The sequence below is a fragment of the Thamnophis elegans genome, chromosome 5 (genome assembly GCF_009769535.1).
Source record: "Thamnophis elegans isolate rThaEle1 chromosome 5, rThaEle1.pri, whole genome shotgun sequence".
NCBI classification, from domain to species: domain Eukaryota; kingdom Metazoa; phylum Chordata; class Lepidosauria; order Squamata; family Colubridae; genus Thamnophis; species Thamnophis elegans.
The window spans coordinates 54,941,084-54,968,072 of record NC_045545.1 but is presented as its reverse complement, the minus strand read 5'-3'; the positions used below and the strand labels follow the sequence as shown (position 1 = coordinate 54,968,072).

General features: G+C 37.6%; 1 protein-coding gene across 1 annotated transcript; it reads left to right on the top strand.

The window, feature by feature from the left end:
* The first annotated feature begins 13,722 nt into the window (after positions 1-13,722).
* On the top strand, positions 13,723-18,286 carry AVPR1B (arginine vasopressin receptor 1B). Its single transcript, XM_032219007.1, has 2 exons — positions 13,723-14,674; positions 17,967-18,286. Exons 1-2 carry the CDS (start codon positions 13,723-13,725, stop codon positions 18,284-18,286), a joined length of 1,272 nt encoding a protein of 423 aa, XP_032074898.1.
* The last annotated feature ends 8,703 nt before the right edge of the window (positions 18,287-26,989 follow it).

The window sequence follows — 26,989 nt, the reverse complement described above, 5'->3', positions numbered from 1 at the left end:
CTCTTTCTTGTAATACTTGCTACAACTCCCTAGCATCTGCAGCCTGGCTTAATGGCTCCACTCTCTCCAACAGTAAGGCAGGTCCTGGGTGTCACACATCAACAATACTCCCATTATAGCTATCTTGGAAGGAAACAATTGTTTCATGTTGGTCAATCCAAAATGATCTCATAGCATTTATGAGTGCTAATTATAATCCCATAGAAGAGAATTCCTGTAGTTCAGGGTTAAACTGTGGAGTTTTTGGTGCTCTCTGAGCTTGATTGTTTGCTTGCAGACATTTCATTATCCAAATAGATAACATCATCAGTCCCTTTCCAGAGTATTATTTAACACTTGGAAATGCTGGGGTGGGGGGATGAGCATGCTGCCTAGGAATTGTGGAAGTTGAAGTCCAATATATTTAGAGGGCACTCAAATACAAGGTTTGCTTTATCAAATTCCAGATACTCATCCCAACATTACCCTTTTGCCACCTTCATAAACCAAATCATGCCATCAACAAAAGAGAATGGATAGCATGAACAGACTATCTGCAAATATCTAGATTTCAAACTTTTTGTCTGAATGTGGAAAGAGATGACAGTTCCTAACATTTCCTAACATTAGTCATGATGTCTGCAGCTGGTCCAATGAAAAACTGTACAAAAGAGATGGTTTGCACCCATCCAAGAAAGGGACTGAGTTACTTGGCATTAAATTCACAGATTTTCTGGATTTAAACTGAACAGCAGGGACAGAGAATTAATTGATACAGAACATTTCTGTCCCCAACAATCTAAAATTCATAGGGTTATCAGTGCATGTAACACAGATGTTTGTGCGGGTAAGATTATCTCTCCCACTGTCAAGCAAAACCAAGCATTTAATAGTGAATGCCATATCATATGCATGAATCATACAAGCGGCAAGAAAATAGGGGCAGTCAGGCATAACACAGGTTATGTAGACAGTAAACACAGGGTCAATCAAAATGGACTCAAATGTCTATACACCAATGCACAGAGTATGAGGAATAAACAGGGTGAATTAGAAATTCAAGTAAAAGAGGGCAGATACAATATTGTTGCCATTACAGAAACTTGGTGGGATGAAACCGACAAGTGGAACATACAGCTAGAAGGATTTAAATTATTTAAAAGAAATAGACCATATAAAATAAGGAGGTGGAGTTGCACTATATATAAGAAATAATTACCTCTCTACAGAAATAGAGCACAACAATGATGAGAACTATCTTGAATGCATTTGGGTCAATATTAAACATTGGGGGTGGGGGGGAGGAAATGACATTGCCATAGGTCTATACTACAGGCCACCCAAACAAGTAGAGGAAGTAGATGAACTTTTTGCTAGTCAGCTAACTAGTGGGGGATTTTAACTACCCTGACATCAACTGGGAAACAAACTCTGCACCAAGTGGAAGGTTCCTAACAAACGTAGCAGACAACTTTGTTTCCCAAAAAGTAGAGAAGGGAACAAGGGGATCAGCCATATTGGACTTAATTCTCACTAACAGAGAGGAAATGATAGAAGGTGTTGAAGCTACAGGAACCCTGGGGGCAAGTGACCATGCAATATTGGAATTCAACATTATGCAAACACAAGTAGTAGAACAAACTTAGAGAGACCTTGGGAAAAATTCCATGGATGAGAATCCTCAAGGGGGAAACAACTCAAGAAGTTTGGCAAATTTTGAAAAATGAGATTACAAAAGCCCAGTCTAGCACAATACCAATGAAGAAGAAAAATAACAGCTTCCAAAAGAAACCAGCATGGCTGCATAAAGAACTCTCTGACAAATTGAAAGACAAAAAAGATAAGTATAAAAAGTGGAAAGAGGGGAACATAACTAAGGCAGAATATCAGCAAATAGCCTGAGCCTGTAAAGATGAGGTGAGGAAAGCTAAGGTTCACAATGAAGAAAGGCTTGCCACAAAATTAAAATTAACAAAAAAAGAAGCTTCTTCCAACATGTTAAAAACAAGAAAAAGGTAAAGGAAACAATTGGCCCATTGCTGGGAGAAAGTGGCAAGAAGGTGACAAGCAACAGGAAGAAAGCAGAACTATTTAACTCATGTTTTGCATCTGTCTTTACACAAAGGGATAAAACAGTCCAACCTATCAAAAACAGCACCACAAAAATCAGAAACACAAGTAGAAATAGGGAAGAAAATGGTAAGTGAGCACCTGTCTACCCTAGACGAGTTCAAATCACCAGGACCGGATGGATTACATACTCAGGGTTCTGAAGGAAATGGCAGACGAGATTTCAGAACCACTGAACTATATCTTTCAGAGATCCTGGAGCACCAGGAAACTACCAGAGGACTGGAAAAGAGCTGATGTGGTTCCCATCTTCAAAAAAGGGAAAAAAACAGATCCAGGAAACTACTGACCTATCAGCCTGACCCCAATACCAGGAAAGATTCTGGAAAAGATAATCAAGCAACAAATTAGCAAACACCTAGACAGCATCACCACCACATGGATTTGTAACTGGCTGACCAACCACACTCAACGTGTAGTCCTCAATGGAACTGCATCTTCATGGAGGGAAGTATGCAGTGGAGTACCTCAAGGCTCTGTTTTGGGCCCAGTACTCTTCAATATCTTCATCAATGATTTGGATGAGGGAATAAATGGGGAACTCATTAAATTTGCAGATGACACCAAGCTGGTAGGAATAGCCAACACTCCAGAAAATAGGCTAAAGGTACAGAAGGATCTTAACAAACTTGAACATTGGACACTATCTAATAAAATGAAATTCAATGGTGAAAAGAGTAAGATTCTACATTTAGGCAACAAAAACGAAATGCACAGGTACAGTATAGGTGGTACCTTGCCTAACAGTAGTAACTGTGAAAGGGATCTTGGAGTCCTAGTGGACAACCATTTAAATATGAGCCAGCAGTGTGCCACAGCTGCCAAAAAAACCAACACAGTTCTAGGCTGCATAAACAGAGGGATAGAATCAAGATCACGTGAAGTGTTAATACCACTTTATAATGTCTTGATAAGGCCACACGTGGAATACTGCATTCAGTTTTGGTCACCACGATGTAGAAAAGATGCAGAGACTATAAAGAGTGCAGAGAAGAGCAACAAAGATGATTAGGGGACTGGAGACTAAAACATATGAAGAACGGTTGCAGGAACTGGGTTTGCCTCGTTTAATGAAAAGAAGGACTAGGAGAGACATGATAGCAGTGTTCCAATATCTCAGGGGTTGCCACAAAGAAGAGGGAGTCAAACTATTTTCCAAGGCACCTGAGGGTAGAACAAGAAGCAATGGGTAGAAACTAATCAAAGAGAGCAGCAACTTAGAATTGAGGAGAAGTTTCCTCACAGTTAGAATAATTAATCAGTGGAACAGCTTGCCTCCAGAAGTTGTAAATGCCCCAACACTGGAAGTCTTTAAGAAGATGTTGGATAGGCATTTGTCTGAAACGGTATAGGGTTTCCTGCCTAGGCAGGGGGTTGGACTAGAAGACCTCCAAGATCCCTTCCAACTCTGCTATTGTATTGTATTGTATTGTATTGTATTGTATTGTATTGTATTGTATTGTATTGTATTGTAACATTTTAAAAATCCTTCTATAATTTGTATGATATCAAAAATTATTCCTGTGCTATTATCTCTATATCCTCTTTTGGTTAAAGTTATTTTACCTGTCATGGAAAACTAATGTCTAATACTCCTGTTGCTGTAACTGAACCAAACAAATTCCTGGAAATCAATAAGAATCATGTCTCTTTCTACCTCCACACTTGGCTGAAGTGCAGGGAAAGTAACAGAAATCTGAGTCAAGGAAGAAAGCACTTGTACAGGTATTACTTGTACCACAATTGGGACTGGTAATTTGGTTGTTAAGTGAAATGGTTAATAAGTGAAACAACAACTTTATTTACAATCTTGCTTCTGCTTTTCTTTCCTTTACCGACCTGTGAAGGTCATAAATATGGGGACTCTTTGCAAAGTTAGTTTTTCATCACATTCATAACTGCAAAAAGTCACTAAAGAGGTAACCAGTAAATGATTATAATCTAGACTAGAGACTGATTCTGTACTATGCTTTGAGCCCTGATTCTGTTGTGTTCAGGCAAGCATTAATTGAAGTTGGTCATTTAAATAAATCAATATCTCAAGTTCTAAAAATCCAATCTGCAACAATAAAAGGCATTTTTCTTTCAGTACCAAGCTTTCAAAAGCCAAGCAAGCAATAAACAGCAGAAATCGAATCATGTTTCTTCATTATCAATAGATTAATGCTTATTTATTCAAAGCTTTTTTATCCTGGGGTTGACAGGGCAACTTTTAGAGGAGCTTAGGGAAGATCAATATAAACAAAGACCATGCTAGCTTGCATGATTAAATTTAAGGCAAAACACAAAAGGAAAACTGGGAGGTGAAGATAAGAAATTTAGACTGAGATTTCTAAATGTTAGAGAGTCATAGTATTACAATGACTTCTCAGCTCCGGGTGTTTGAGGCAGCACCTTCTCATCCAGTACTCCTTAATAACTTCAACAAGGAGGTTCTGGAATGCTGAGGTTGGAAAATGAGAACTCTTTTTAATTGGCCTTTGTGATAGATTCCTCTAACTCTATGCTCTCCTGCCTGACATTCTTTAGAAAAAAGGTTTGGCTGTAGGGAAAAAAGATCCATGTCGCTTCTTAATTTTTTTTTCTTTTGTGACACTCATGGAATCAGTGATTATTGGTTAATTAGAAAATCAAGCTCAAGGGCAAGCCTCCAGCTCCTAGGGAGCATTGGGAATTGACAATTTGCTGAGATTCCAGGGGAATATATTATTTAAATGTAGCATTAAATTAACATGTCCCTGGAGTAAAACTGAGTGAAAATTATCTGGGTTTTTTGGAGATGTTTACGTTTCAAATGTCATTATTTCATGCATGGTTCCTGTTATAATAATTATATTTCTAATATTTGCTATATTCCTTTGAAATTTTAGGCAGATTCCAAGGATCCGAACATATCCAATCTTAAAAAAAATATTTTTAACAATTCTAGATCGCTTATTTGCTTAATAAACATAAGGCAGCATATATAAAATGCTGAAAGAATAAACCATTAATTGTTTTCACATATGTAACAATTTTAGTTTTTTTATTGCAGTCAATAACTCATACGGTGTTCAGATTTAATAGATAACAAATAAAAGGCAGCAGTTTGTGAAATCCAGAGAAAGAAAACACCAACTGATATTTATAATGTATAGCGTTGTATTGTAACCAAATATTAAAACCATTAGTTAAGATAAAATAAGAAAAAATAATCAGCTGTTAAATACTGTTGTACTGAATAACCTGACATAGACAATCAGGTTAATTTTAGGATCATAAGATAGTAAGTGATACTAGCTACCTTGAAGGGAATAAGGCAGGAGTGGGTTCTGGCCGTTATTACTACCACTTCGGTAGTAAAAAAAATTGCTGGAATAAGGGAATAAAGTATGTTCCCTTTTCAACTGGCCTTTCCTGGACCCAGGCATTTTAACTGTTGTTTTGTTTCTTTCTTGGGAAGAGAAAGCAATTGAGTGCCTGGTAATAAACTTGTAAAAAAAAAAGATATTGAATACAGCATTCCAAGAAAAGATTGAATAAGGATATTATAAACCTATCACAGGAATCTCTATAGCTAGAGCAATAACAGGAACTGAGCCAGCAATCCAACTTTTTCAATTCCACAAGGAAAGATTCCTATTAACATTAGGCATTTTCTTGAATCTCCCTTCTAAGATGTTGTGATAAAATGTTAAAGCATGGTACTATCTTTAGATATGTTAAGCTAATCGAAATATTGAATAGGTTTAAAACTATTCAGGTGTTTCCTTAGGACTTTAAGGTGAATTATTTGGCAATAGACCCAGAGTGATTCAAGAGAATGCCAGTTTCCGTATTTCAGTTCTGATTATATTTAGCAGAACCTTGTCCAAAGGTACAGAAGGGAGTCAGTCAAAATCACGATGGGCTCCTTTTTGGAGAAGATTATTTATGCTTTAATTTAATAAATTTTTATTGCAATGCAAACGCTAAAAGGTCACTTTTACTTCTTTTATAAATGTAAGAAAATCAGTTCCAAACTCCAAATATTTATTAACATGTATTATAGCCTTTATTTTTTTCTTCCTGTTCTCATATTGTAATTATTTTTGTCTTTCTCCATCTTCCCAATTATATTACATATTATGTTGCTTAATGTGTATGTGGCTGCTTCTTCCAACCATGTTCTCATGAACTAATTGTATTTTTGACAGAAATCATCTTTGATGAACAGAATTAAACTGACAACAACTAGAGAGCTGCCCAAGTTATGACTTAACATTGAAAGGTCAGAGAAGTTTATTCTGAGATAGACATTATTCCACTTTAGTACTATTAATGTGGATTAGCTTTGAACAATGTATATGTCTGCATTAATCAGCCAAGAGGGTTTATAAAGAAAGAGCACTCTAGTGAGTGACCCGAACAACCTTGCTTGCTCTTTCACTGTCACTACTAGGACAGGTTCCTCCCACAACACAAAGACCTGTTATCAGCATTGCAGTCATCAGAAATAATTAATATCACTTGCTGACAAATGAAGACTTCAGAGTAAAAGCTTACCATTTGTCCATAGCTCACAGTAAGCCACTGATGGGACTGTCTTCCACTGAAGTCATTCATCTTCAAACAACTTGAAGAAGTTCTGCAAATCCAGTTGCTTTTGTTTTAGCACTATTGATTTCTGCCTTCCTGTCCTATAAATGTCTGGGAAGCCACAATATTACTGTATATTTTAAAGTACTAACTTGGGATTTGGCAATATTTGGTAACACTAGCTGTGGTGGCTTAGACAAGCTGCTGGCAATTGTGCCACTAAGGTAAATCATGCAGTTCGAGCCCTCACCATAAGAGCAGATCTAGGCAATTTTCACAAACAGAAAACTGTCCTGAGGGGGTGCCTGAGTTAATTGACTGGGTATTAGATATAATTTTTGGATCTTATGTAATTTACATAATATATTAAGTCTGAATCAGATAAGCCACATTGTGGCTTATCTTGATTTGCGAAGCCTACTACTTATTTCTTTTGGTTCAAGATAATTCTCCAGATAAGATGATGTTGGAGGCAATCAATGACCATACTAAATGTCAGTTTCACATTTAGAAGTAGAGTTTGATCTGCTTTTGTTCCAAGCAACAAAACCCAGTTGTTTATAATAAAAGCTGGAGAGTGAAGGACCACGAGGCGTTTTCTATGTTAGACAGATTATTGATTGGATCTTAGAAAAAAAACAGATGGAAAAAGAGAAAAGAAATGAAAGTAATTAGAGTAAAAGTAAGTAACACCAGAGAAAGTAGGACTCTTGTACAAAACAGTTTTTTAAATGATTGAGATTATTGTCACCATATAAACTGATTGTTTTATGTTTTTGTTTATTTTCTACTACCATTTTATTATTCTCTGTATTTTATTTCCTATATGATTAAAGTTTTAGAACAAATTTAATTTTTTTTAAAAAAATTAAGTAAAGCAGAGGCTGATTTAAATCTGATATATTCAAAATATTCTTATATTTGATTCAGCTATTGACTTGGTTCACACTTTTTCCAAGTTATGGCTTGTTTAACCATGATCTTTGGTTTAACCATGATCTCTGGTTTTATTCACGTAATGCACTGAGCCCAAACCTAATCAAGCTCTTTGTAGTTAGTGCTATACATCACTGTTTGGCTATATCCATGGATTTAGTTATATCATCTATTAGTTTCATGCATTGTACCAGAAGAATTAAATTAATATTTCACTTACCTGAACATAATTATAAACAGAGCCACTGAACTCGGAATACCTGAGAGCACAGATGGTATAAGCAGAATCCTTTGTTTTCTGGCTTTGTTGCTTTGAAGGTGATGAAGGGCTTAAGTGTTGCTTGTTTGTATATTTGCCTCACCTAGCAGGTAACTGCAAATCTCCCTGGTGCTGCTTTCCACCTCTGTACCAGACCATGAAATGTTCCATTAAGGGAATTTGATAGCCAACAGAGGTCCATGAAAATGGTTTTCCAGGCTGTATAAGCTCTATCTCATAAAACAAGGAATCTCTAGAAATAAATCCTGCTTTCTGTAATGTGAATTTCTGTGAATTTTTGTTCCCTCAAGATAAGCCTTTTAAATATAAAGAAGAGACTGTCAAGCAATTTTTGGTTCAGGTTTGAGATTTTAAGGATTAAGCCAGATGAGGAGTGATGGTGCATTGAACAAAAGCAACTTATATGGTGTTTTTTTTTTTTAAAAAAAAGATGTTGGATTTCTTGGGACTTATCACTTTATAACTTGGAAATTAAAAAAAAAGCAGGTGAGAATTTATCAGTTTTTCTCATATAGCAAAAGAACACATTCACCACAACCTGGCATTTTATAGATCTTAAAATCTTTGTGCTAAATTGATTCTGATAATAGAAGCTATGGATTTGGAATGGTGATTTTTCAAATAAATATCATTTCTAAAAAAGCAACCTTTACCTTTTTGTTTAAATTTGAGATCTTTTATATGTCTATCCAGAAGTAAATACCATTAGACCTAGTTGGATTTGTTCTCTTATCATTAGGCATATGATTGTAGCCATAGGTAAATCTAGCCCTGCTAAATTGTTATTCCCAATTAATGTAGCAAAATAGAAATGGAAAGATGAAATGGTTTTGTCAATAGTAAAAGTTTCTGAATTCAGACAATCATTAAAACACAAGGCACCAGGAGTTATTGTTTTCAATTCCTCCCATTTTATTGCTCAGATTTGCACAAATCTGATGCACAAATTGTAAAAGTTCATGATTTTTTCCCCTAATGTACCTACAGATATAGAAATTCTGCCCTTTATAACATAATCACAATTGAAGCCTGTCCTTCCCTCAATACTAAATATCTTTGCAAAGAAAGATAGGACAGAGTAGATCACAATAACAAATAATCAGGATATCAAAAACTACAGGAAACCACACTTGACTTGGTCCCTGGATGGTAAAAAAACATCCCTGCTATGACAGAGGTGCAAATTCAAACAGTCTTCTGATTTAAAGCTACAAAATCTGGACTCCACTAACTTCTGGATTTCAGCAAAGATTTATGGTTTTCTATACCGTACTTACTTGCTGTCACCAGCTGCATTTTTGAAGCCAAGATCTGATGGTCATACTCTGATCACTGATATATCTATCAGAACTAAGAAGAAAGTTTACTCAAGAATGTACACACCACTGTTAAAAGCCAGCCAGGATATACAAGCCCTTTCATCTAATTTAGCTCCTGATTTAATTAGGCCTCTAACTAAAAACAGGCCAATGTGGATTAAGAGGCAACATTATAAATGATTGGATATCATTCAATCTAGGGACCTTCCTAGAGCTATAACAAATACTGTGCAGCTGACTGACAAATAAATAGATCTGTCTGAATGCATTTTCAGCAGTCCTGTTGATTTTATTAAATGTATTTTTTGTCTCAGATGCATCACCCACTGCTTTGTAAGTAGTACAAACAAAACACATACATATTTGCTAGTAGCTAATATAAAGAAAAAAAGGAAAACAAATTGTTTACCATGCAAGCAGATATGATTGTGTCAGCACAGTAATAACTTCTTAATGCAGAGGGGTTCCTACTACCGGTTCGGCCCGGTTCGACTGAACCGGTAGTGGTGGCAGTGGTGGTAGCTGGAACCAGCAGCGATCCAAGTCTGCCACACCCCCGAACTGGTTCTCTGGTCAGCGCCATTGACACTGCCATTTTGTTTTTAAGTTCTGAGCATGCATAGAACAATTTTAATTGAACTGTGCATGTACGCACACAGTACGCATCCAGCATGCTTCCAGAATGCATCCAGAACGCATCCAGCACACACACAAGCGAAACAACAGTAAAGCCAGCCAGAACCGACTCCTGGTGTAGTGTATCATAGAACCATGGCAGTATTGCTGTTAGGTGAAGAAGGGCAGAATACCAGGCAGAGTACCAATCATCATAATGATTCTCTTAGTCACTGTGAAAGAACACTTTTGAAGAAGCCGAATATAAAGGATATTGAAGCTATGGAATATTGGTACTAGAGAAGACTCTTCAGAATACTCTGAATAGCAATAAAACCAAATAGATCATAAACAATCAGAATTCTCACTCACGTCACTCAACAAGGAAAGGTGGAAGGAAAGGAAGGAAGAAGCTGTCCAGAAGGTAGGTAAATATACCTTTTTACCTCGGAAATGGGAGATCTAAAGAGCCAGACTAGGAATAATTTATCATAGAAAAGATCTTTGAATGTGATTGCCAAGAGTGAATATTTTTATTATTGACAATGACACTTGATCAATCAGTCTTGACTGGTATAGGAGATTGGACAAGCCTCCATATAGTTGCAGTTATTTCTCTGAATAGGTCCTTCAAGTGAACCACAAGTTTAGAGATTATCTTCATCATCATCAAGCCATTGCCTAGGGACTGTAATAAAATTTATTATTTAAATAAAAAAAAGAGAGAGAAAACTATGATTATATGAATGAGCATTGAACGAGAGGGCAAATGGCTCCTCTCCAAAAATCAGATGCATTGCTATTTCCCCCATTTATACAATGACTCTGCATTTTTAAAAGTTCGAAATTCAGAGATTAAAAATGTATTTCTGCCTCTCTCAAAGGAAATCATATTTTCTTTTGACATTTCTTACTACTTTGATAGCATTATTAAATGATCTGGGTACTATGGAAAAAGTTTTTTGTGGAACAGTAAATGAAGGGACAAATGCAAAAAACATCCAGTAGCCAATTACAATATTAAATCTTGATTATTATTTTATTGTGTTTGCTATTGTATCACAGATATATACAGGTAGTCCTCTACTTACAACCACAATTGAGCTCAAAATTCATGTTGCTAAGTGAGAAATTTGTTAAGGGACTTTTACCCCATTTTCTGACTTTTCTTGCCACAGTTGTTAAGTGAATCTGCTTTCCCACTGACTTTGCTTATCAGAAGGTCGCAAAAGGTGACCATACAATCCCGGGACATTGCAACTGTCATAAATGTGAGTCAGTTGTCAAGAACCTGAATGTGAATCACATGACCATGGGGATGCTGCAACAATCGTAAGAGTGAAAAATGGTCACTTTTTTCACTGCCATTATAACTTGAAACAGTCACTAAGTGAACTGTTGTAAATTGAGGACTAGCTGTGCTACATACATTTACAAAGATCATGTAGGAAAACCACCTATTGCTTTTGCTTTCCCCCACCAGGAATAGTAGAGAGATCATGCTCCAGTCCTCTTGTTCTCTTGTTGTAATCTTGTTGGGTGCTGGAGTTGTGCCTTCTCAGTGGCAGCGTCTGCCTTGTGGAACAGCATCCTCTGAGAGAATTGGGTAATCTGTTCCTGCTAGCCTTTCACAAGGCATTGAAGACAGGGCTGATCCAGAGGTGAGGTCCGGTTCGGTTGAATAGATAGCAATTCCGGTGGACACATGACCGTACCGGTTCTATGATCGGTGGCACCATCTTTATTTTCTGTTCTGCACATGCACAGAACAATCTTCATTTTTATTCGTCTTTTAGTGTTGTGTTCATGCGCAGATTGTTTTAAATGAAAATGCGCACACAGAGGGTGTTTTGAATATTGTAATCTGCCCAAAGTAATTTGGCAGGTTATATGATTATATAATAATATAACATCACATATACATTTTATCTAAATAATTTAAATAAATAAAATCAGAATGAGCACTTATGGATAGAAAATACCAAAATACCACCAATAAGAACCATGGTGCAGTGGGGTTTGAATGCAATATTGCCGGCTAATTCAGCTCACTGCCAGAAGTTCAATCTTCACTGACTCAAGGTTGACTCAGCCTTCCATCCTTTTGAGGTCGATAAAATGAGGATCCAGATTGTTGGGGGCTCTGTTGACTCTGTAAACCGTTTAGAGAAGGTTGTAAAGCACTATGAAGTGGTATATAAATTGAAGTGCTCTTGCTCTTGCTGTTATAATCCTCATGGCAAAAGGGCAATTATAATCCTCATGGCAAAAGTCTAGTCACAATAAATATATACTTGTCAGACCAATCATTATTGTAAAGATGTATGTTACAAGGTTATGTCCTTGGAAAAAGTGCTGTGCAGTTTCATGGGATAGGGTGGAGGGAAAAGTCTAGATGACAGTCATGATTATGTGATTGAAGCTCCATCTGTTTTTCATGTGTGTGTTTTTATATGCAAACACATAAAACCAGCCAAAACGTCAATCACATCATTGCAGCTCCCATCTTAATTTTTTTTATGCCACACCCTGTGGATAGCCTTGGAAGACTATTGCTAGTTACACAAGGAGAGCTATTATTTTTCTCCCACATTTTATAGAGTCAAATTCTATTGCATATGGTTCTGATTCCAAAGTTATTTGGTGATATGAGAATGATAAACCAGCCTCCTAATAGAATGGAAAAAAGGAGAACAATGGAATTTCTCAAAATAATTTTAATTTTAAAATTTGCAGCCTTTGGAGCTGTCCTATTCATTTATCATTGAATTATGTGAAACATTTGTATGTAACAATCAGTTGGGGGAGAAAAATGTGAATATAAAAATACTGAAATCCATGAGGCAGAAAATAAAGCAGGAAATGAAAAGACTTTCAGGTTTGGCAGTTGCAAACGCCTGCATAATCTGCTGATACGTAGAGCAAAACTCTTGAAGCTTAAAGAAAAAAGTCTATGTGCACTATTTAGATACATAGCAATCAAAATGTTCATCTGGAGTAAGAGATTGCAAGGTTGGATGCCTAGCTGAATCTGTGTATTTACTCATGAAAGAAAGGTACAATCACTCTAGTGATTGCATACATGTGTGCACACCCATGGATTTGTATTCATGTAGATGAGCAGCAGATATTCTTCAAACTTCATGCTCAACAGCAGGGATGACAGTGTAGCCAGACAGCAGGAACCAACCAGAGGGGACAGCTCCAGTCTATAAAAACCCAGACCCAAGCAACAGAGTCTATTTGAGCAGCCTGAGTCAATTCATCAGCATACAGATTTAACACCTGACTTCTGCCTGCGTCCAAAAAGAGATCCACCTTCTTCGATTTTGCATTTATAGTCCGATGCTTATTTTAGGTCAATTTATACTTATTCTTTGCATTTTAAATATTTATTTTTATAAGGAGTTAATAATAAGGATTAGAGAAAAAGAATTCTGCACTGAGACATGGAGAAATGAGAAGTCAGTATGGAATTAATGAAGAAGTAAAGAAAGGGAGAAAGGAGAAGCACTATTATTTCAAGAAGAAGCTTATCTTAAAGGATGGGTACAGAAGTGAAAAATGAAAATTAGTTAATCAAGCCATTTTGTATAGTCTGAATATTTGGAGGAGATCTGTAGTTTTTATAGAACCATGAACATGCTGTTTAGAAATAATTGTACTGCTAATTACATCTGAATAAATAACAGAGCCAAATATTAACAGCATGGTCAGTAAAAAAGAAAAAAATGGACCAAGATTGGGAAGTTAATCAGATCTATGCAGTTTAGCTCAAAATGCTCTATTGCTATTATACTACCAGTTTGTTCTAATTTTAAGAAAGAGAAAAATAGCTTCTCAGCTGCATAGAGCATGTTCTGACACACTTCTGAAAAATCATCAAATATATAAGAACCTTAATCAATGGAGAGGAATACTACATATTTTAGGAGCTTCTTGGAGGGCTCTCTGCTGGAAAACATCAAGCCACTGAGTCGGGACCTCAACCAGTCTATCCTCCACACCCGAGATGAAGACCTTGCTAAGGTTGAGATTGGGATTCTGGCTGCCATCTTGGTGGTGACTGTGGTGGGAAACCTGGGTATCCTTCTGGCCATATATCGCCTTCGGAAGAAGATGAGCCGGATGCACCTTTTCATTCTTCACCTGGGACTGACAGACCTTGGGGTGGCCCTCTTCCAGGTATTTCCCCAGATGATTTGGGAAATGACCTATCGTTTCCAGGGTCCTGATCTACTCTGCAAGGTTGTCAAGTACCTGCAGGTGCTAAGCATGTTTGCCTCCACATATATGCTCATTGCCATGACGCTAGATCGCTACATGGCTGTGTGCTACCCACTGCGTACTCTACGGCAGCCAACTTGCCAGGCATATCTGATGATTGGAGTCACTTGGTTACTAAGTTGCTTGCTTAGCATACCTCAGCTCTTCATCTTCTCAGTAAAGGAGATCCGCCAAGGTTCTGGTCTGCTGGATTGCTGGGCAGAGTTCAAATACCCTTGGGGCGCAAAGGTGTACGTTACATGGATGACTTTGTGTGTCTTTGTACTGCCGGTGGTCATCCTCTCAGTTTGTTATGGCCTGATCTGTCATAAGATCTGCAAGAATCTTAGAGGAAAGACCCAAAGATGTGGTCTCTCTGCAGCAGATGCTATCTCATACACAGCCACTGATCAGAATGGAGCAGAAGGGTACCATTCTGGCTCCCGGGTTAGCAGTGTGCATACCATCTCCCGTGCCAAGATCCGCACTGTAAAGATGACTTTTGTCATAGTGATGGCCTATATTGCTTGTTGGGCACCTTTCTTCAGTGTACAGATGTGGTCAGTGTGGGATAACAATGCACCCAATGATGGTGAGTCACTTTTAATTGGAGGGACCGGGTACCAGTTTGAGAAGTTCAGTCTGCTGCCAGATTTATAGATTGGGTTTATAGGCAGTGCAATTACTGGATTTCGGCCAGGATTTCAGATGGAACAAATATGATTTTTATTTCAATTCCATCTAAGTAAAAAAGGAAATTGTGAACATATTTTTTAAAAAAATACAATATATGCAATGATGCTCTATTGCACTTGCTATTATATAACCTTTATCCATCTACTCTATGTTTATAAGCTGATGGAGAAATCTATCACCATTCACCATGCCTTGGCAAAAACGGAAGAGAAGTAGATATTCTAGAATCTATCTAGATATCTTGCATTATCTTGGTACTGTAAATACTGAGTGCTTCAGCTGCCACAAACACCCATACAGTAATATGTATTTTAATGTTTGCACTGCTCTACATGTGAAATTACTTTGAAATGAAAGAAAATTGGAGGTAAGTTGATTTTGTTCCTTTGGGGTATTTTTTTTAAAAAATGACATATTTTAATATTATTACAAAATACGCCTGCACCTAAATTATTCCTTTGAAATAATTACAGGCTGGAGAAAAAAGTGTTGTTTGTAACCTAGTTGAGAACATCTATCTGTTACAAATATGTGTAAATATGTATCTACAATTGTACATACAGGTAATCCTCAACTTACAACCACATTTAGATCAGAATTCATTTCTAAACAAGGAGTTGTTAAGTGAGGCATGCCTAATTGCTTATACTTTTTGCCATGTTAGTTAAGCGAATGCCATGTTCAGTTAACAACTGCAGTTGTTAACTGAATCATTTGATTGTTAAATGAATCCAACTTCCCCCACTGGCTTTACTTATCAGAAGCCAGCTAGGATGCTGCATCCATCATAAATATATGCTGGTTACCAAATGTCCACATTTTGATCATGTAACTGGGCAATGTTGAAGTGGTCATAAGTGTGAGGACCAGTTGTAAGTTACTTTTTAGTGCCACTGTATCTTCAAACGGTCACTAAATTAATGGCTGTAGATCAAGGACCTGTATTAAATTTTTATTACGTTCTTTGTAGAACTGCATTCAAACTAGCTATGTTACCTATAATCCTTTGTCACGTACTTATTTTTTAATTACATTAGCAATATTGGAATTTATACTTAGAAGTAATAAAACTTTAAAAAACCATAATCACCTGCTGAAGATTTTAAATTAAAACTCAAAATAACAAGATCTACCAAGTTGCAAAGTGTGGGAACTGAGAAGTAATTGTTTCAGTGCTTATAATGCTAGCTTTAGATCTCCAAAGGCTCAAATTCTAATCCTTTTCTAAACATGCAAACAAGGCACCAAGTTAGCATTATATTCTAAATGCATATGTGAAACACACTTGATCTATTTACGTACATATCAAAATTCAAGCCAATCCCTGCTGCTGGTGCTCATGCTTCTAAGTTATAGAGTGAATTTTCTATTATGCATATATGATACATCTAAAACAGCCCTGTTTTCACAGTTCTTGCCAATGTGCATAGGAAGGACAATGGACCATTAAAGGAAATCTGTGTACCTCTTCTATCCAATATCCTATTCAGCTTTCTCTTTCTGGTTCAGTTCAAATTACATAATTTTTTTGAATTCATATAATTCAGTATTTTTCAAACATGCCATCTTATGATTTGTGTCATGCTGGTTGGGAAATTCTGGGTGTTGAAGTCCACATATCTCAGAGTTATCAAATTTGAAAAATATTGCTATAATTGGATTTTGCAGATCAGGGAGTGTCGCTGAAAACAGCAGGCATCAAAAACTAGCCTCCTAATTTCTGGACACTCCTGGTGGATTGTGACTGCATATAAATTGACAGGTTGCAGTAGAAAGAGCACTGTTTTTTTAATAAGGAGTTTAGTCTCCAGAATGATAGTTGTTGACTGCCTTTACATAAACCTATTATTACATGGAGATGGTCTTATTTATTGATGTAAATCATTTTATAGCTATTTCAAAAAATTATGGGTGAAACTGCTGGAGTCTGATGCATGTTTATATAGGTTTAAAGATAGTTTCTATCCTTGAGCTGTCAGACTTTTAAATACAACCACAATCATTCCATGCACATGCTAGTTTTTTTTCTTTTTCTTTGAGTTTTAACATGATTTAGATATTAAGAGGACAAACCCTTGTTTCTGTGATACAGAGTCATAACTCTTAGATGTCTGCAAACAATTTAAGCAGCAACAATCTCTTTGCTGACATCTAGTGGCATTTTGTCTGTATAATCTAGATTGCATCTGAGTAATTTGCCAGGCAAAAATCCAGATAATCACTGGATGGCACATTCAGAAAACTCTGATAGCCTAGAAATAAAGAATAAATAGATCAGGGGTATCCAAACTTGGCAACTTTAAGACTTGTGGACTTCAATTCTCAGAATTCTCCAGCCACAAATCTTAAAAGTTGCCAAATTTGAAGACCTCTGATATAGATTATTGGGGCAATTCTAACCTCTATGTTCATTGTTAGAGATACTGAGACAATTTGTATCTTGCCAAAGACAAATCAGTTGGACAGAAGTAATTAAGTGTGAAATGTAATCAACATTGGTATGGCATATATATTTGTATACTATTATTATTCACCCCTTCTGTATTTTGGGCATTTAAGACAGTTAACTGTAATTTAAAAAACATTAAAAATCATAATTATAAACTAGTTCAATTTGAAAGTGCTTGTCTAAGAGAGAAAAGACTTGTCACTCTTCCTAAAAACAGAAGAGGGAGAGTTGAGCACAGATCTGGAGGGAGGGAATGCCATGCTTTGGGAAGAGGATCATTTTCATGTATTTTTTTGGAAAAGAATCGTGTTTACATGTGATCATGACTACATTATCCTTAACACAAGTGTATTTTTGCTAGTGGTGAAATTCAACCTTTTTTACTACCGGTTCTGTGGGTGTGGCTTGGTGGGGGTGGCAGGGGAAGAATACTGCAAAATCTCCATTCCCATCCCACTCTGGGGCTAGCCAGACGTCATATTTGCCGGTTCTCCAAACTACTCAAAATTTCTGCTATGAGTTCTCCAGAACCTGTCAGAACCTGCTGAATCTCCCCCATGATTTTTACTCTACACACATGTGCCAAGATGCAATAACTGTATCCATGATATGCATACAGTGAGGAACCGTATAGGTACATCTGATCATTACACCTAGAAGTTCACCCCACTGTTCTTATTATGGTTGATACAGATCTGGAAAAAAAAAACGTTTCACTTTACTTCTCTCTTTGCTCCAGAGTCAAGCGATGTGACTTTTACCATCACCATGTTGCTGGCCAGCCTTAGCAGCTGCTGTAATCCCTGGATTTACATGTTTTTCAGTGGGCATTTCTTTTATGGTGTCCCCCACTTTTTCTCCTGCTGCGGGAGTCTCCGGTCCAATCTCAGAAGGCAGCTGTCCAATGGCAGCCTCTGCAGCCATAAAACTACCATCTTGAGCCACAGTCCTCAAGGCACCCCAGATCCAAATGCTGCTGGGATCCAGATGCAAGTGGGAAATATGAAAGAATTCTACCAGCCTTATGAAGATACAGTGATTGATTCAGGAATACTTTAAAATAATGGAGCAGTGTAATGCCAATGAATGATACTGTAATATGATAATCTGTTATTTTGAAACAAGCAGAAATAGTAGAATAATGTAATGGCCCTATAGGATATGCTTTGTGGCTATGAAACATAGCACACAGTATATAACATAAATCAGGCCTGATTCATTTTTTTAAAGACTGTTCTGAATTGTAGTCTTGTCTCTATTACAAGCAGTGCTACCTTGTTATTGATCGTACTAAACAGTTTATATGTTTTAAATTATATTTTATGGGTCACCTTATTTCAGATATATAACCCTAATTTCAAATATATGAATGAATACAGCATATGAAGGTAAGAATTACTTTTCAAGTCTTTCCTTTCTTCAATTATTTTTAAAACCTTAGCTTTCTTCTTGCTCACAAGACCCTATCTATACCTATACTAAAAAGATGTATTGATTAGTAGCAATTTAACTTACATTTCTCATCTAATTAAGAAGAAAATAGTTAGCTTTGCTTCAGACTTCTGAAAATTGTATCAGAAATGCTTCAGCTCCTATCATATAAGTTAATGGTATTAATAAATGTATGCCATGCAACTAAAATGGTTTAAAACTGATATCAGTATTCCTTGAGGTACACTATTACCTAAGTAATAATTGTTAACTCTTCTTAATGTTAGAAATATCCTTGATCTCAGTTTGGAACAATAAACACTAAGCATGAAATGACATGTTGGCAGCAAAAGTTATTGGCTATAAAAGCACCTTGAGTATGAAAGGTAATTATTAGGTCTAAAAAGACCGTTATCTGCCACTGAGCACTGTCAAATTGCATGCACTCATTATGAATTAATGAACTCTCAAATATCATTGCTTTTACTCACAGGCTATTAACTAAGCCAATTATTAGCCATAAAGGCTACTGATAGCATCTAATTTCTGACATTCATTTTAATGAGCTGGAAGCTTGGCTGCTACCGGCTAGTAGTACCAACTCACACCTCAGCTAAATCTGATTGAACAATGTTTTCTTTAAGAAGCTGTACATCACTCAAATACTTTGGCCACCTAATGAGAAGGAAGGACTCACTGGAGAAGAGCCTAATGCTGGGAAAGATTGAGGGCAAAAGAAGAAGGAGACAACAGAATGAGGTGGCCGGATGAAGTCACTGAAGCAGTGGGCGTGAGCTTAAATGGACTCCAGAGGATGGTAAAAGATGCTGGGAAAGATTGAGGGCAAAAGAAGAAGGAGACAACAGAATGAGGTGGCCGGATGAAGTCACTAAGCAGTGGGCGTGAGCTTAAATGGACTCCATAGGATGGTAGAGGACAGGAAGGCCTGGAGGAATGTTGTCCATGGGGTCGCAATGGAAAATCCCATGGGTACTTCCTATCTTCTTTACCATAGAGAATAGAAGAACCTGGGATGGTGAGGAACAGAAAAAGGGCATGCTGAAGATAATGATAACTTAACACCTTCAGATGAAACAGATAATTAATATGGCCTTTGTAGTCCCTTACCCTATCTTACTTCAGTCACTATTTCCAGTCTGTGAAATAGCTTCTAAATTGTGGAGATATCCCAAGGAAAAGATATTGTAATGTAGCTATCGCTCTTCCATCTATTGACATTTCCTGATTATCATACTTTCAACTTAGTGTTATGTGTGAACTCTGCCAATTGTGGCTTATTTAACAAACCACAATTAACCAAAACTAACTTAAAGAGTAAACTTGATATGTTTCTGTACCTACTCAAACAAAAGAGAAGCAACATTCAAGGTATATGCACAGTGATTTAAGAACCAATGGACTGTCCAATTATTAAATACTTAACTTTACAGTTGACTTTTTAAAGCCATTCACTTATAGCTGATTTTTTAAAAATAAAAAGGCAGCAAAACCAGTTTCCAATTAAAAAAGGAAAGAATTAAGTGTTTGTGTTTGTTTATGACATGTTTAAATGATAAGGACATAATAAAATTGCATTTCTGTGGAAACTAGGAAAATATAAGATGTTAGACAAACATCAAAGGACATTGAGTAAGTGAAGACTTTTGACATTTCTTTCTCCAACATGAAAATAAATAAGTAAATTTAAGATGAATCAAAATGTAAATGCTTGCAATTTCTAGATAAGGAAATATGATAAAATCAAGATTCTGCCTGTTTTTAAATGAGTTTTTACATGCAACACAAATAAAAAAGAGCAGCAATCACACTGTTGAAATCATCATCTTTACTTTAAAAAAAAACCCTTAAGTTTCCCCTTAATATGGAATGTTTTTGGCACAGATGGACTGGTGATTGAGAAGACAAAATCTTGTAATCTAACTACCAGTAGATTGGGAAGGCTTTGTTAATGCTTCTTTTTTCAGGACATTGTCAACTTTTAGAATGATCTTTGCCGGAATATGAACAATACGCTTCTCTGAGTCATTCAAACAGGTGTGTCTTTTGAACCCTGAGGCTCCTTGCAAAGCACACTATATATGTATGTGTTTCTGAGCAGACACAACTGAGAACAGCTTCGGAGGCAGCTACAGGAGCTTTGCAAACCTTGTACTACATTAAAATCATTTCTTTCTAGCACTGTGCACAAAACGGAATCTTAGCACCAAAGATTCTGTTGCATAAAATATAAAAATTTGTCTCCCATATTTTCTGTAACTAAGGGTTCTTTTTTTTTGTTCCTATTTAATTAAACTGTTTCTCCCTTTTTTTCCACATTTTCATTCTTGAAGCCAGTCTCTCTAAAGCCCTTCACATAACAGGATTTCAAATAAATTATGTTCGATATTAACCAATAGAAAAGACTAGACATCTTATTGGGACTCTTTAGGACTAAGCACCCTCTATGTTACAGCAGATATTCTATGTTTTTTAAGCCTGAAGAGTTCAATAAACAGGAAATCAGTCGTGTAGTGCCTCCTACTGCTCAGTTGCTAATATAACATCTAAAGCTATATATAAAACACCCCACCACACCCTTAAGGGAGGCAATCTTGAGACCTCTAACATGAGGCCCAGACCAACGAAAATTAGAGAACTGTGTCATATGACGAAACAGAAGACAGGGAGGTATACTTGCATAGCTTCCATGCAACTACTATGTCCAACTACATGCACATTCAAATTGTGGACAAGCCACTCATCCACTGAGTCTGCAGGATATAAACATGGGATCAATGTTCCCTCTAAGCTGCGCAGCTGCGCGGCTTAACACATGGCAACAAAACACTAGCAGGCAATAGACAATTACAAAAAGGAAAGCCAACTTTCTGAATTCTGTTTCTTTGCACTTGGTGACTTATAAATAGACTAAGGTTCTGAAAACCTGACTTAAATTACTATATATTTTAAATAGCTGTAAAGCTATGCTGAAAAAGTTGTTCTCAACGTATTGTGATAAATTCAATAAAAAGAAGGGAATTATTGATGAACTTAAGGAGAAATGAGAGTATTGGATAGTAAATGGGCAAATAAAATTACCAATCAAAGAGAATATTTGCACCTCAGAGTTGAAATGAGATGTTCTCTCTTATCTTTCCTCTTCCTTTCTTCTCTCTCTTCTCTCTCATCCTCTTTCTCTTTGTCTCTCTTCTCTTTCTCCTTCTTTGCCATTCTTCCTTCACTTTCTATCTCCTTCTCCCTTTTCTCTCCTCTTTGTCTCTTTCTGTCTCTCATCCTCTTTCTCTTTGTCTCTCTCTTCTCTTTCTTTCTCCTTTTCCATTCTTCTATCACTTTCTCTCTCCTCCCTTCTCTCTCCTCTTTGTCTGTTTCTGTCTCTCTCACCCTCTTTGTCTCTCTTTCTCTCTCCTTCTTTCCCACTCTACTGTCACTTTCTCTCTCCTTCTCTGTCTCTGTCTCTCCCCTCTTTTTTCTTCTTCTCTTCCTCTCTCCCACTCTTTTATCACTTTCTCTCTACCGCCCAACCTGTCCCCATACTTATCTTCGACTGATCATGTTTGCAATAATTTACCTTTTCTAAATAGGCGCAGTCCCTTTACCGCAGTGGTCCCCAACCCCCGGTCCGCGGACCGGTGCCGGGCCGCGGAGTACCTGGCACCGGGCCACGCAGCGGCCGGGGGCCATGATCCCTGCAGCTGGGCGCCGTGGCTCTCCTGCTGCGCCAGCCGCTCCTCTTCCAGCCGCTCGCCCAGCGCGCAAAGCTCCCGGCAGCGGTGCCACAGCTCCTCGAGGCGCCGGCGGCTCTCCTGGTTCTGCGCGCGCAGCTTGCGCAGGTCCTCTTGGCCCAGGCGGCCCCCTTCCAGCTCCTGCATCGCCCGCAACTCGGCCTCGTATCGCTCCAGGCTCTGCGCGCAGCTCCAGCTCACCACCAGCACGTAGTCGGAGGCCAGCTGCCGCTTCTCGGAGCGCCCGGCCCGGAGGACGCGCGGGGCAGACAGCAGCGCGGCTGGCCGCTGCTTGCGCGCTTCCTGCAGCCCTTCGTGCTCGGCCAGGAGCTGCTCCAGCAGCGCCTCCAGAGCGGCGCAGTCGGCCCACAGCCCCTCCAGCTGCTGCCGCCGCCGGGCCAGCTCGGGCTCCAGGCGGCGGAGACGCAGCTCTCCAAGTTGCGCGCTCAGCCTCTCCAAGCTCTCCAACTCGTGGCGCAGCGCGTCCCGCTCCAGCTCGCCTTGAGGTGATCTCAAAAAATAAGCTAGGTTGGATATGACTGGGATAAGATTTCCAGATGTTGACTTGGCTCAAGTCACCGGTTCCTTTTTCTTGCTGAATGAAAACTCCTGCATCATGGTTGTATGTAGGATGTATTTAGAAAAATTCAAGATGGGAACCATCTTGGTTTTTATGTGATGCAAATAAAAGAATAAATAGGCTTTTAATTTCATAGTCATGGCTATTACCTTGACATTTTCGATGTCACTCTGACACCCCTGTCCCAGATAATTTGGTGAATGGACAGAGAGGCTACCAGCTAGTAGTAGGCTGTCTTGAATGCACTTACTAAGAAAGGATTCACAGTGAATTCAATGAATAACATTTTTGGGTGATCATCAATCTGATGGGAGCTATATATCTATTGCAGCATTTACCTGCAAATTTAAAGGAAGTCCAGAAAGCGATTGCAATCTATTTGGCATATATTTACAAATACATATTGAAAATAATGCAACATCTAACATTTTCTGATCATGGTGCTGTCATTGGTGTACTATCCTGGTAATTAAAAATGGTGTCTGTAGAAGAATAAAAATGTGGTTGTGTGTTAACAAAAGAATAGAAACTATAAGCATATAATCTTCCATTCAAATAGTTAGAAATTAACTAGAAATAGTTAGTCCAGTTTACAAGCAACAGCCTGACGGTAGATCAGTTTACTGAAATATGGATTACTTAAAGGGGTACTCCGGGCTGGGAGTTTTTTTACACCCCCACCCCCACCCCTGCACGCGCTCAGCGGGCCACGGTAAAATTATCACAGGCTGACTGGTCCGCGGCGATAAAAAGGTTGGGGACCACTGCTTTACCGGATCCCTCACTCAGTCAAACACACACACACACAAACACACTCATGCACAAAACCATTTTTCTCCATTCCAATTCGGATCCTATAAATCAATTGCTCTGTGAAACATCTGTGAAAAAAATTCAGGTGCTCAGTAATGAAAATGTGCCACTCAAACACTATACTTTTCCGCACACACTGAAAAAAAATTAGAGGGAACATTGCACGGGATATATTGAGATGAAAGGGAAACAGCATTAATTTGCTGATCAAACCAATTTAACAAAAGGAATTTGGGCTTTCCTTTATTCATGGAAGAAATAATTTACTCCATAGTATTTCATTCTTTAAAATGATTGCTAATTAGGATTGAAATTATGCATACATTGTTATCAGCTTCTGTGTGCGCTTGTTCAACCGGTAGGATCCCACCCCTGGTTACTTCCATCTACCTTCAGCTCTTTTTCACATTAACTTCTTCTGCTATGAAATCCTATCATTGCTCTGAGTTTATTGAAGTCCACTTTTTAAAATCTTAGATGTTGAGATTTTGGAAAAAGTGCAAAGAAGAGCAACTAAGATAATTAAGGGCCTGAAGACAAAAACATTTGAAGGAATTGGATATGGCCAGTCTAGAGAAAAGAAAGACTAGGGATGACATGATAGCAATATTCTAGTATTGAGGGGCTGCCATGAAGAAGAGATCAACTTATTTTTTAAAGCACCAGAAGGTAAAGACAAAAAATAATGGATAAAAACTAATCAAGGAAAGAAGCAACTTGGAATTAAGGAGAAACTTCCTAACAATGAAGACAATTAACCAGTGGAACAGCTTGCCTTTTTGGACAACCATCTATCTGAAATGGTAAAGGGTCTCCTCAGAGGTGGTATTCAGTAGGTTCTGACCAGTTCTGGAGAACCAGTAGCAGACATTTTGAGTAGTTCGGGGAACCGGTAAATACCACTTCTGACTGTCCCTGCCACCATTTATTCTCTGCCTCCTGAGTCCCAGCTGATCGGGAGGAAATGGGGATTTTGCAGTAACCTTCCCCTGGAATGGGGAGGAATGGAGATTTTACAGTGTCCTTCCCCTGCCACACCCGTCACGCCAAGCCCACCAAGCCCGTGGCAGGCCCACCATGCCATACCCACCATGCCATGCCCACAGAACCGGTAGTAAATAATTGAATCCCACCACTGGCTTGAGTTGGACTAGAGGACCCCCAAGGTCCCTTCCAGGTCTATTCTGATTGGTTGAAAGCCCAAGATAATGTATTTGACTATAGTCAGTTCTAGTTTTCTTTACATTCAAAAACTCCAGTATGATATGGTAGCTTTTGTACAACACTCCACTCCTACCATTCACCAATTTATTCTTTCTTTTTATCAGGTCAGGAGTAGCTGAACACTTTTAGCTTCCTCAACTTGCTAAAGGAGGAATTGTCAGAAAGACAAATTAGTTATTTTCTGAAACTATTATGCTTAGCAGAATTTGTCTCCCAACTGATGTCAGGTTAATGAAAGGCCTACATCTCTATTATTACATGCCAATTTGAAAGATCTATGGTTTATTTCCAGAAAGTGTAATCTATATCTTCTTGATAGAGAAGGCAATCATAATAATAATAATAATCAACAGCAGTATCATTTCTATCCATTCCTCCACTTATTTTAACTCATATGTTTTTCGAGTATTATTAAATTTACTCACTTTGATATCTTAGTGGATTTGCTACTTTAATCTGGCCACAATGATCTATGCTCTGGTAACCCTTCTATTAGATTACTGTAATATCTCACATGCACATCTGCCCTTGAGGATGACTCAGAAGCACCAACTACAGCAGAATTCAGTTAATGTGACTTTAACTGGTCTTGCCAGTTTAAATCATTCCTACCTTTAAAAAAAAACACAGTTGTTTATTGCCTGAGCACAATTAAGCAGCCTAGTGCTCTTTAGAAAGATTAATATTCCAGAATTGTTAGCTAGTATGGAAGTAACCAGGTTGGAATTTTATTTTAAAGATTTCCAACATCTCTTCAAAGGTTTTTTCCACTCAACAAGCCCCTTGTATTATCATAAATGAGTCCAAATGAGTTCTTCTGAAATAACCTACTCTAACCTAATTAGGCTAGTTCCTAATCGGAACCCACATAATTCTGTAAAACACTTATGGAAGAAACATAGAGACTCTTGACTCATACATATTAGGTACATAAAAGTAAAAAATTGAGATTATAATTTTATTATGTTATTCTACTGCACTAAAAAGAGTCAAAAGCCAATGCTTTTATTTTATTTTTCCTTACAGTTTTTCCATTCTTTTTTTTGGGGGGGGGGAGGCTCATTTTCCCACTATTTTCATTTTTAGTTGTATTTTACACTTTGATAAATTTAATAAAATTATAATTTAAGAAACATGGACAATCAGCTGCACAAAAAACCCTCTGCATTCTAATTTTGTTTCCTTGTCTCTTTAAGTTTCTGCAAGTTCCAACATCCAAAATCCAAATAGGAAGAGCTGATGCATATAGGAAGCAAATAGTTTTACCCATGGAAAATAACAGCTAGATTAAACAAAAGGAGAGTCTTCCAAAATATATTCAGTAATATTTGTGCCCTTCATTTATGTGCCTCTGGGTTGTGATAGAGTGCACCCACTGAATTTGCACTTAATTCATTGCAGATTGCAATGTACTGATTTTATGAAGGAAATCTAGAAATAGGTAGATTTTCCCATTTCAAAGAAAAGCTGGTTCTATCCAGTGTCAGTATGCAATTATGCAACTGCTTGATTATTATAAGCACTCTGACAAAAAAAAAGTTTAAACCCAATGTAATTTTTAAAAAAAATTAATTTCCAAAATATATACAGTAGACTATACTGGATATACAACAAAACTGCAAACCACTCCTCCCCCCCCACCCTTGTACACAAAACTCAAAAACATGCCTATTGAATACTTTAATTTAGCCAAATTAAGAGAACATGTCCCAATAGATTGAGGTATTCTACAATTTGCTGAACTACCTGATTATAAGAAGTCTGAAAACTAATATTTCACAGATATACTGTAATAGGCAAAATCTTCTAACTAGGGAGCAGAGGAAATTAAGTTGGGATAGAAAAAGAAGAAAATCCAAGTAGCATATAAATATCTTTTTTAAACACAAGAGGGCCAAACTAAAAACCAGTTATCAGACTGTATTAGATTGCTATGAAACAAGCAACCAAAACTCCTAATAGGTCCTAATA

Bases quoted from the DNA above. Each gene is read 5' to 3' on its own strand.
- AVPR1B (XM_032219007.1), top strand. From the start codon at position 13,723: ATGGAGAGGAATACTACATATTTTAGGAGCTTCTTGGAGGGCTCTCTG. The intron at 14,675-17,966 runs GTGAGTCACTTT...TCTTTGCTCCAG, and splicing joins TAACAATGCACCCAATGATG to AGTCAAGCGATGTGACTTTT.